The 12,179-nt window shown below is 37.6% G+C and overlaps 1 protein-coding gene across 2 annotated transcripts in view; it reads left to right on the plus strand.

Annotated features, from left to right (window-relative positions):
- necab2 (N-terminal EF-hand calcium binding protein 2) overlaps positions 1 to 12,179 on the plus strand; it is a 201,501-nt gene that overhangs the window by 53,408 nt on the left and 135,914 nt on the right. For both annotated transcript variants that reach the window (XM_059334385.1, XM_059334384.1), the window contains exon 3: positions 9,969 to 10,077. In XM_059334385.1, the coding sequence (XP_059190368.1) occupies positions 9,969 to 10,077 (109 nt within the window). The remainder of the gene's footprint in view (positions 1 to 9,968; positions 10,078 to 12,179) is intronic.

Here is a 12,179-nt window from a genome sequence, read left to right on the forward strand (position 1 = left end):
AGCGAGAACTGGAGAAGCAAAGCAGCAAACAACACCCTCTCACAGACACACACACAACAAACATCCATCTCTGTTGCTCTACTACGTCATCTGGTATAACTGATCTGATTGGCTAAGAGCTACCTACAGACGCTTTGATAGACATTCTAAGCGCCCAATAAACGGCTCCGGAGGATCGTAAACCACACCTCCTCTACGGAGAAATGAACGGCTGGTTCCCAGACTAGATCTCATTTGTGATATAGTCTGGTGTTAGCCAGGCTAGATGAACGCAGTTCCGGAGCCATTTGGGGTTCAGTATCTTTCCCAAGGATACCAAAGGTAGTACTTCGATGTGTAGGCTGCCATGGTCAGGGATCGAACCACCAACCTTCTGATCAGTAGGCAACCGCTCTACCAACTGGGGTCAAGTGACTACCGCAAGTTACGTAAAAAACAAAAACAAAAGTTATGTTCATGAACGTCATTCAGGTAACTTAAGTTAAAAATGGTTTACTTTAGTTTTCACACGGGATGCAAACCCCGCTTTCCTGTGTGAAAGTCCACCGTTTGTTTGTGTACGCATTACAGCGGACGGTGAAAAACGAAGACATAGCTCGTTTTTGTACACGTTTTATATTGATGTTTTTGACGGGAGGACAGGCTGTAGAATTAGTTGCCCACTGGCATTTTTTTCTCAATCTTTTTTGTGTTTCAGTGCCCATGTTAGCACATAAACACCTAGTAAACACATGGCTAATACAGCAAGCTGCAATGTAGGATTACAGGAATGTTGGTACTAATATAATACATATTTATGAAACCAAAAATATAAGGTTATCTTCTCCGAAACCACTGTCTTTGTGAGGCAGCTGGCTTCAGAGAGTCAGGGATTAACGGGAGAACAGGCGGGTAGATGTCAGATCTGTGCAGAACACTAGAACAAAAACACTGGCACATCACTGTAAGTAGGATCCTTCCTGATATTAACAACATAATAAAATGAGAAATACGGCCACGGCAGGCAACAAAGCACTTCCAGTGTGCTTTCTGTCGATGGATGACTGCTCTGCTCTGAGAGGAGCCCGTGAGAACAGAGCAAGTTCATTAAAAAGAAAAGCAGCCACATCGACGGGTTCCTGTTCAGTTCTGTGCAGAGGGGGGGAAACTACGTTAAAGATTTAAGTAAACACTCTACAGTTAATTAGCCTCAGAGCTGAATATATAAAAAGTTAAATGCCCGGTGTAGCTGGTAACATCGGTAATGTCACAAGTTTGTTCTTGTTCTCGTTCATCTCTACTGTGGAAAGTACAGCACATTGTGTCCTGCAGGAACATCCAATATGAATGTCGTTCCTGCACAATGAGAAACAGGTACAGGAGGATGAATTTTTTAAGTTAACTTTTCCCATATTTCCCATTGTTGTTATATACCTTAAAGGGAAAGAAGTAAATAATTTTAAAGGTTTCTGAGTTCCTGAATAACACCCCCTGATTGTTTTTGTTGACCTGTAGTGTTTTAACATCTAATCCTGCAGCAGTAATGTAAAAAATGAGCTTCAGTACACAGTGACGTCGTCATTGGGTGTGGTGACAAGAGCAACAGAGAAGTGTCAAGGTATGCTCGTAGGCAGTATTACTTTTGTTATGGTAATATACTAGAGCAGTGGTTCTCAACCTTTTTGAGTCACGACCCCCAATTTAACATGCATGTTGTCACTAAACAGAATCTCACATGCACAGTTCAGATCAACCTAAAAAAGAACAAAATGACCTAAAAAAGGAAACAAAATGACCAAAAAGGACACAAATTGACCACAAAATGATCAAAAAGACACAAAATGACCAAAAAAGACACACAATGACCAAAAAAAGACACAAAATGACCCAAAAAAACCCCAAAATAACCAAAAAAAGACACAAAATGACAAAAAAAAAACACACAAATTGACCACAAAATGGTCAAAAAAACATACAAAATGACAAAAAAACACAAAGTGACCAAACAGGGTTCGTGTCCCGTGTGAAAACAAAAGCAAATTAGTTTACTCATAACGACCATGGCTCATGTCACCCCCATAAATACGCCACTTCCAGCATTTACATACATTCATTTGTTTGCAGTTTAAACTGTCTTTTATAACACCTGACCAGGAAGTTTTTCGCCCTAATCCTAGGTTACACGGTTTTGTAAAAACTTTCACAGAAACTGCAGCTTTTTTTTGTGTGCTATTTTTAGAATGCTGCACTGTGATGTGAGCCGTGAAAAGCTCATGTTGACAAACGCTAAAGTATCCTCATGGGCGCCATTGACAAACGGTCTATTCTGTCATTTAGGTTGAAGATCTTGTTGAGAGAAGAAGCAAAGCTGTAGCATCCAGTTAGAAATGAGTGAGCCAGGACTGATGGTTTAATTACTTTTTAATGGGTCCTTTGTAGGCCATAAACCAACATAAAAGTGAAGGAGGAAGTAAACAGAAAATATAACAATATATTCGTTTAACTCACATATTAAACAAGGTTTTACCTTTACCTAATTCTTTAGTCTGTATGTCCCAAGAAGTCACCAAAATACAGCAGGAAACATATATATATATACACTACTGGTCAAAAGTTTTAGAACACACCAACTTTTCCAGAATTTAATTGAAAATGATGCAGTTTAATGTCTCAGTGTACTCTGAAATTAATGCACATTTGCAACATTTAAAATTCTTTATTGAGCATGATAGTGTTTTGAAAGTAAAAAAAAGATTCAAAATCACATTTTATGTTGAACTAAAGGACTAAAAAAAGACACAAAATGACAAAAAAAAGACACAAAAATACACAAAATGACTTACAAAGACATGAAAAGAATTCAAAAATGGACAAAATAGCCCAAGACTCCATAGAGTTAAGTTGTTAACTGAAAAAAAGGCCTACTTGTATAATTCTGAAATGTACATTATTTTTCAGTTTTGGTTAAGCTTACCTTTTTTTATTTACCTCTGGCAGTTCACCACTTACCTTTGTACCCTTTCAAGCTGTTCATTTGACTTGAACTGCTTGAATTTCAATTCTGTTCAGTTCAGAATTCAGTTCTAAAACTTTTGACCGGTAGTGTATATATATATATATATATATATATATATATATATATATATATATATATATATATATATATATATATTTAGCATACTTTGTTGCCACTTTCCACCCGAAGTTAAACTATTTAACTCGCTCTCTCCAATTATCCTTGTCACGTTTCTCTTGCCATTAGCTTTTTTCGCCATTGTTAACCTTTTTTCCATCAATTTTGCATTCTGTTAGAGAGTCCTTTTTAATACACCTCCGGGTTAATAGGAAATATAAAAATAAAAGCATAATAAACTGACCAATTTCATGAGTCCTCGCACTGTCGGTGCTCTAATTTAATATCTAATAAACACACACTTTACCTTGGGGTCATTTGAAAAACTCTACCTGATGAGGGTTTTACGCCAACAACACACCAAGCAGCTGCAAAATATATAAAAAATATTTCAATATATTTTTAAATGTCATATGGAATTAGACCATATCACATATATCGGTTTAGTTCAAATTCTTTCTTTATATATAAACCCTTACTAGGGTTTGTCATATTAAGTTATTTTGTAATGTTCTTTATTCTTTTCTCATATAAATACATTTATTTCAGAAAAAGATTGGCCTATTTTATTTAATAGGCTATTTTTATTTAAGATATTTTTTTTATTAGTGAGCTTTGTTTTTAAAAAGGTACTCCTGTTGTTATACAGTATTTATGTTCACTTAAATAAACCGTTTCAATAAAACTACTTGTGACATGTCATATTTGACTTTGACTGAACATTTGCTCTTACTTTGCGATAAAAATATCGGGATATATTGTATATCGATATTCAGCCTAAATATATCGGGATATGACTTTTGGTCCATATCACCCAGCCCTAACTTGGAGTTTATATTAGACCACAGTTCCACGCTAAAAGTTAACATATCGCTATGTTTAGGTTTGGATGCACAAACGGGGCACCGCTTAGTGTGGAAACTGCTTTCTATAGGGTTGACTTTGCATGGCTTGGTGTGTTTTTTTGTTGTTGCTTTTTCTAATTGTGATTAAGTTTAGAAAATAATTCAATAATGGTAATATTCAATAGTATTGCAAGTCAAGGAAGTCAAGCAAAGCAAATCAATACTCTACAGATGGACTTTTTTATGTTCAGAACAAGGTTATTATAGTTAACGAAAACTAGAATTGAAAAAACATTTTCGTTAACTGAAATAAAAATAAAAACTAAAGTTTAAAAAAAAACAATAACTAACTGAAACTGTATTGTGTGGTTACAAAACTAACTAAAATTATAGTGAAAATGTCCTTAGTTTTCGTTTTTGTCAACTTTTTTCATTCATAATTCAGTGTTTCTATTTGAACATGCAACACATGGTAAATATGTTTACTGAGACTGGGATGTCTACACTAGAACCAAAATTCAAAACACCCTGAACTGTAAGAGTTAATAACCTTATTGGGGCTGAGATGATAAACCAAAGGAAATAAAGGCAAAATTTATTATGACCACTTTGAATCTGGCACCCAACACATAACCCATTACAAAAAACTTTATTAGCGACACTAAAACTAATAAAAACTAAACTAAAACTAAGCATTTTCAAAAAATAAAAACTAAACTAAAACTAGAAAACTCACTCTAAAAACTAACTAAAACTAACTGAATTTGAAGACAAAAATTCACAACGAAATTAAAACTAAAAAAAATGAAAAATCCAAAACTATTATAACCTTGGTTCAGAACATAAAGTGAAGGGGAGGGAAGATAGTGCTCTTTTCAGTTTAAATCATTTTAAAGGAATAAAGCATTATGGTAAAATAGCATTGTGGCAACAGGAGAAAAAAAGAGCAGAAATCCAACATTCCAAGGCCTCGCTGGTTATTAATGCTTCACAAATAGCCTTGAAACATAATTGGCATAGAGTGCTTACCAAAGTGCAGAGACAGAAAGACAGCAGGGATACAGCTAAAGGTTTGTAGCAGACTGGAGCGAATGCTGGATTGATTTCACAGCAGCTTGAGAGAGCACTGAAGGCTGGGATCACACTGAGCATTTGTGTTTGTGAAGGTGGGAACATGGTACAGCAAAGAAAACAAGTATTAAATGTAAAGGTTTTTATAAAGGGTTCCTTCCTACGGGTGCCAGAGAGCTTAAAAAACTAAACATTGGCATTCTAATGTGGTGTTTTCAGATGTTTGAGTGCTTGAATTTAGATTAAAATGCTAACACTTGCTTGAAATGCAGATTCTATAAGATGCCAGAACCTGGTCTCACAGGAATCCGTGAAATAGCCACGGATTAGTTTAGCTCAAAATCCGTGGAATAGCCACGGATTAGCTTAGCTCAAAATCTCAAATTTCCGTGAAACTGACACGGATTTCGCTACAATGCAAGTTAATGTCATATCCCATGGCTATTCCATGGATATTTGTTCCTATTGGTTTGTTCCAGGTCACGTGACTTTCAAGGTCCCAGCGGTCAGAACAAAAAACATGGCGGACAGTTCTCTCATTTTTAGTGAGAAAATCAATATTTTGACTTAGTTTCTGCATAAAAATGGATTTTGATCACATTTCTAGCGAGAAATATATGTTTTATTTTCTAAATATTCACTCAGTGAATGTACATAATCACTTTGTATGTTGGAATAGCCACGGGATATGACTGTCATTAACTTGCATTGTAGCGAAATCCGTGTCAGTTTCACGGAAATTTGAATGAGTCTGTGGCTATTCCATGGATTTTGAGTTAAGCGAATCCGTGGCTATTTCACGGATTCCTGTGAGACCATGTTGGATGCCAAGTCTACTTAAAAATAAAAACCATGAAACTTTGTTGGGTTTTAATATTTCACCCATCTGTAAAATTATGTCATGAGACATGATTATGTTTGATTTAATAGTACAGTAACATCTGATTTAATGTGATGAAGTCTGATAATCAGTATACTATATATATGGTATACTGTTTGTAAAAAGGTAAATTACCACAGATATAAGGTGAATGAATAATTCTCATCATAATCATGACAACAAAAATAGAGTTAGATCAAAACAGGGCCAATTAAAGACAAACACGTTGAATAGAGAACACTATTTATGTATTTTGAAGACCAATTTTTAACAAAACAGACTTTGTAAATGATAACCATAACCTCTGGCTGACTGCCTCAAAGACTGAAACATTTTTTCTCAAGTATCTGAGGCTTCAGGCGAACTCATACAGAACAGGGCTGAAAGGTCTGAGATGCAGATAGATGACTCGCTTTAAAAAATCAGAAATAAACTCTTGAAATCAATTCTGAATAACAGTTGAGAGGGAGCAAGGTTTGCCATCGAGTTTTATCCATGTTGTAACAGTTGAGACTACAATCAGTAATAATAAACCTACATTTTTGAATGATATGAAGACATGGGTGACTGTTGGGGGCCACTCAAGCCTGATTTCCACCGGGCGCGCTACAGCAGCGTCACGTCAGCGTCGCGTTCGCCGTTGCAAATAGGAAACACTCTAATCAATGAGAGCGTTTCCACCGGGCGCATAGCGTAACGTTACAGCAGCGTCACGTCAGCGTCTCTACGCGAGCATTAGGTAGGACTTCTATTTCTCCGCGAGACGCTGCCAAACCGCGTGAATCTCAACAGAGCAGATCACCAGACAGGAAGTCCGACTCAGAATCAGCGTAAAACACTTCCGCCCCTTTCAAAATAAAACACAATACGCAGTTCATGCAGCCTAAAACAACTTCACATCAACATTATGTTATGACCGAGGCACCAGATCAGCAATCAATCAATCAATCAATCAATCAATCAATCAATCAATCAATCAATCAATCAATCAATCAATCAATCAAAGGGTCTCAGAGGATCGTCGACACGGACGACAAGAGACTGATTGTTGAAGTGGAACATCATACAATCATTTATGACATAACATATTGTTTTTATAAGGATAGATGGTCAGATCAACAGATCTTTCACCTCAGAGAAGCAAAGTAAGCTGTTTGTTGTTGTTGTTGTTGTTTACTTAATACACACAGTTTATCCATAGACTGTATTTAGAGTTTAGAGTTTATCATGGGATCTTGCGGTCTCCTGTATGGTCAGGATTATCGCGTGATCTCGCATGTATACGACCGGCTCGCTAAGCTGACGTGCTGCTGCTGTAACGCGCCCGGTGTGAATTGACGCCAGGCAGAAGACGCAGCGAAACCGCGGTGGAGACGTGCCGCGGTGGAAATCCCCAGTAACACAAAGCAGTAGCAGTGATTGGCTGTCAATCACTACTACGTCAGCAAGATGGCGGCGGACGATTTACAGCTGAAATGCGGAGAAATCTGTGTTTTTTTTCTGCCTGTACACACGACCTGTATTGACGTTTTGGACGGGAAAACAGGCTGGTCAGATACGTGAATGAAGTCACTTGGTCCAAGTCTCAAGCCAATCTTAAGACATAAGGCATAAGAACGTTATTTTCATTGTAAGAATACAACAACATTTTGCTGGCAACAATCAGCAGCAACAGAATAGAAACAGCCAGAGAGGAGATTTTTTTTTAAAAGCTGGAAAAGCTGTTCCTCAGTCCGGATATTGATGTTGCGATATCTTTTCCCAGATGGAAAGGTGACAAACACACAGTGACCTGGCTGTGTTGTGTCTCTGCTGATGCTGCTGCTCTTCTTTGAAGGCAGAAAGCGTACGCAGCATCAGGTCTGGGAGGGCAGCTCCTACAATCCTCCAGCTGTTTTTACCTCCTCTGTCAGTTCTGTCTGTTGCTGAGCAGCTGTCAAACCAAACAGTCACACAGTGGCAGAGGATGCTTTGTGTTGTGGATCAGTAGGAGCTGATGAGCTGAGAGGAGACTTTGTTGTTGTTGTTGTTTTTACCAGGTTTGAGGCGATAAGGGACTATGTGATGTGAGTTCTATGGTGATGTTGATTCCCAGGTATTGATGCTGTCAACAATATCAGATAAGATCATATAAGATATGACTTTATGTATCCTGCCGTGGGGAAATTTAGTTGTCACAGCAGCTCAATATATATATACATACTGTACATTCTATACACATTCTTCATTTCTGCTATTTAGCATTTATTATTAATATACACTACTGGTCAAAAGTTTTAGAACACACCAACTTTTCCAGAATTTAACTGAAAATGATGCAGTTTAATGTCTCAGTGTACTCTGAAATTAATGCACATTTGCAACATTTAAAATTCTTTATTGAGCATGATAGTGTTTTGAAAGTAAAAAAAAAGATTCAAAATCACATTTTATGTTGGACTAAAGGACTAAAAAAAGACAGAAAATGACCAAAAAAAGACACAAAATGACAAAAAAAAAGAAACAAAAAGATACAAAATGACTTACAAAGACATGAAAAGAATTAAAAAATGGACAAAATAGCCCAAGACTCCATAGAGTTAAGTTGTTAACCCACTTCTTGTTCCCTGAAAAAGGCCTACTTGTATAATTCTGAAATGTACATTATTTTTCAGTTTTGGTTAACCTTACCTTTTTTTATTTACCTCTGGCAGTTCACCACTTACCTTTGTACCCTTTCAAGCTGTTCATTTGACTTGAACTGCTTGAATTAAAAAAAAACCTGGAAAAATCGGGGTGTTCTAAAACTTTTGACCGGTAGTGTATATAGATATATGTGTGTGTGTGTGTGTGTGTGTTTGTTGGTTTTCCTGTTTGTTTGTTTCTCTTTGCATTTTACAGATATTGCACATTGTAAAAAATATATTTTAGCATTTTAAATAGGTTAAATAAGTTTGTTGCATGTAGTAGTATGAACATCAATGAATAAATATTTTTAAATATATGCAGACATATACACAGTATATTATAAGTGGTATATGACATATATAAAATAGAAAAAATACAGAAAGCCTAATGTAGTCCTAATGTGGCCAGATGTAAATAAATAGTGATAGTGCAAATACATACGAATAAATAGACAGTTTTTGTGAAGAGAAAATAGAAATGTAAGGGTGCAATGTCAAGCTTTTATTCTGATGATTGGGTTGATTATTGATATCAGTTGTTACCGGTCCAATGGTAGCTAGCTCTGGCTAGCTCCGAATTAGCCTTCAAATGTCGGACGGAGATTGACGTTGTAATCTTTTGACAAGCAGCTCTTTTCTTTCCTCTAACAGATGAGTGGTTCAAGTCATTATGTCTCAAGTCTGTAACTTCCAAGTCCAAGTCAGGTCTTCAGTCATTCCTTTTCCTGCAAAGTCAAGTTGCAAGTCATCAAAATGGCGACTCAAATTCAGGTCCAAGTCACAATGACTTGAGTCCACATCTCTGGTCCCGACTACAATTCGTTCACAGAGGGTCCTTGACGACTGTTGCTAGGAACTGTCGTGGCAATTCTGGTCAATTGCACTAAGTTAGTGGGTGAGCTGGCCAAGAACAAAGCACTCAATACTCTGTTCAGCACAATTTATTAGTACATTCGTATTCCATACACCGCAAAATCCCGAATGACTCTTTCACAATACAACAGTCCCGTACACCGCTCGACTTATGTCTGTTGCAGTTCCCAGCATTGATTCTTCAGCAAGCCTCAATGTGGCCCTATCTTCCTGCCCTATGCATCACATCAGGACAGAGCCCCCTGGTCAACACGTTCCCCTCAGTCCTGGTGTTAGAATTGTTAAGTTCACAAAGTCAGTTCCCACAATGCCTTGTGTCTTGAATACCAAGTAGGTCGCCGCCTACTTACCACCATGTGGGAAACAAATTTCCTTCACAGAACCTTTGTTGCACACAACGCACAGGTGTTTGTTGCCGCCAGTGAAAACCAGCAAGAGTGCAAAAACATTGTCTTGATGTCCCAGTCTGAACTGGTGTGTGTGTGTGTGTGTGTGTGTGTGTGTGTGTGTGTGTCCTGCAGATGATGGCAAGCTGTCTCTGGATGAGTTCCAGGCTTTCTTCTCCGATGGCACGCTGAACGAGGAAGAGCTGGAGAAGCTGTTTCACACCATCGACTCTGATAACACCAGGTCAGCACTACTATACCTCTACTGTGTGTGTGTGTGTGTGTGTGTGTGTGTGTGTGTTTTCCTGCAGCATGCAAGATGACTGTGTAGCTGGATGAAATAAATTTGCATGCAGTGCTAGTACATTAATGCATGTGTAGGTGGTTACCACACCGTGACTTTTGTTTTTGATCACATCTCACTATCAATTATGAAGAAATGAAGAGATACGCAGCTGCTTTCCTGCTGCTCAGACTCTCATATCACACTTTTCAATTTTCTGGGTGTGTGTATGTGTGTGATCCCTTTGGTAGAATGTATGCAATTTATCCTGCAGCCAGAAAATGTCATATCCAGCTCTGAAAGCTCTTTTTATGGAGAACCTTTCGTGCCAAAGCCCTTTAGAGTAAGTGACACCTTCAATATGAAAATGACAAAGGAAAAAATAATAAAGGGAGAGCAGATAAGCAGACGGAGAAAGGAAATGATGAAAGAAGAGTGAGAAGTGAGAGAAGTTACCTGTTTTTACATCTCTTTTTACTTTCTCTCTCATCATCTGTTTTTGCATTACTCATCCTAACCTCTCTACAGTACATCTACTGCTCCTTAGGACATTGCGCTCTGATTGGCTCTCATTAAATCAATTTATTGACCCTTTATAATCGGCCAATCAGCTCATCCAGCCTGCAATCAGTAGAAGTGTGCTGACACAGTGGGATGTGAGTAATCAAAAGACTGACTGTTCATTTACACTACCTCAGGAAGCTGCAGGGACTTGAAATAAAATCAACCCAAGCATAACAAAAGCTGACCTTTATAGCTGTTGTAGAATTGAATTAGGTTCAATATATAAATCCTGCAGCAGGATCAGCCATTAGTGGAGATTTTTTTTTTCCTTTTTTAAATCAGTGCAGCAAGCGGAGCATGCAACCGCCCGCCGCCATGTCTGTGATGTCATGCCTCTTGGAGGTGGACGCGCTTTATAAATCTTATTCACTGCAGTGCGTGCAGTCAGAAAAGTTGCTTCTTATTACAGTTAAGTGGATTTGGCAACCACATGCCAAGCCTCAGCACTATCATGTGACAGCAGATAAGGTTATTGATTGGTCTGAGTAAAAGAAGAAATGACGGCGTAAGGGTTTCCTGTAGAAGCAGGAAGTTGATGGATGGCGAGGAGGGACGGAGCAGGCAGAGACTGAACGCTGTCCTGCTCTCAGTCATTCCTCTATCTGTCTCTGTCACTCTTTGCTTTTCTCTCATCTTGCATTGTCACATGTTTATTGACTTGTCCTCTTGTTTCCATCCTGTCTTAATCCTGTCTGCCTCTAAATCTTCTCTGTTTGTACATAAAACAGCTTAACCTTTCCCTTCTTTTTCTGGTTGATAAAAACAAATAAATAAATAGAAAAAAAACTGTATAGTCTATAGGTATTTTCCCTCATTTGTTGTTGTGCAAAACATCACAAAACAAAGCATATAATAAATAATAATAAGTAGTATTTAAAAATATGTAACTGTCATCATTGCAGTGCAATAAAATGGAGAAAATCATAACCGACATTTAAAAAAGGTCAAAATTTGGTGCAAAAGAGGCTTTAAGAGATTAAATTAAACTTCACTGTCCTGAACAGAAGTGCAAAAAGCGGTAAAGTGAGCGTGGGATGTTCAGGCACAGTGCTGAGTGGAGGCGACCTGCGTTGAGTGACATCTATATCGGCATGTGTATATGTTGTCCAATATGCACTGATATCACCACTTATTTTTTTTTTTTACAATACATGCAATGCGGAAAAAAGTTGGAACCTTTTCATGGGAATTAACAGGAATTTATTGGAATAAATGGGAATATGGGTAATATTTAACTCAACATTTTTTGTTGTTCAATGAGAGAATTTATTGTTCAATAAAATAATTAAGATTTGATAAAGTTTAACTTACAGATAAATATGTTGAAATTAGGTGTGCGCCGATGGATCGGCCGATTCCTTCACGTCAAACCGATCTTATCTAGCGATCTTATCTACCTAGATAATAACCCCCCACCGGCGAAGCAGTGCTCCCAACTTTGTTGCTAAATTCAGCAACTTTTCAGACTCCCTATTTTGCAAGAAAGCGACTAGAGACAA

The sequence above is a fragment of the Centropristis striata genome, chromosome 6 (assembly GCF_030273125.1).
Source record: "Centropristis striata isolate RG_2023a ecotype Rhode Island chromosome 6, C.striata_1.0, whole genome shotgun sequence".
NCBI classification, from domain to species: domain Eukaryota; kingdom Metazoa; phylum Chordata; class Actinopteri; order Perciformes; family Serranidae; genus Centropristis; species Centropristis striata.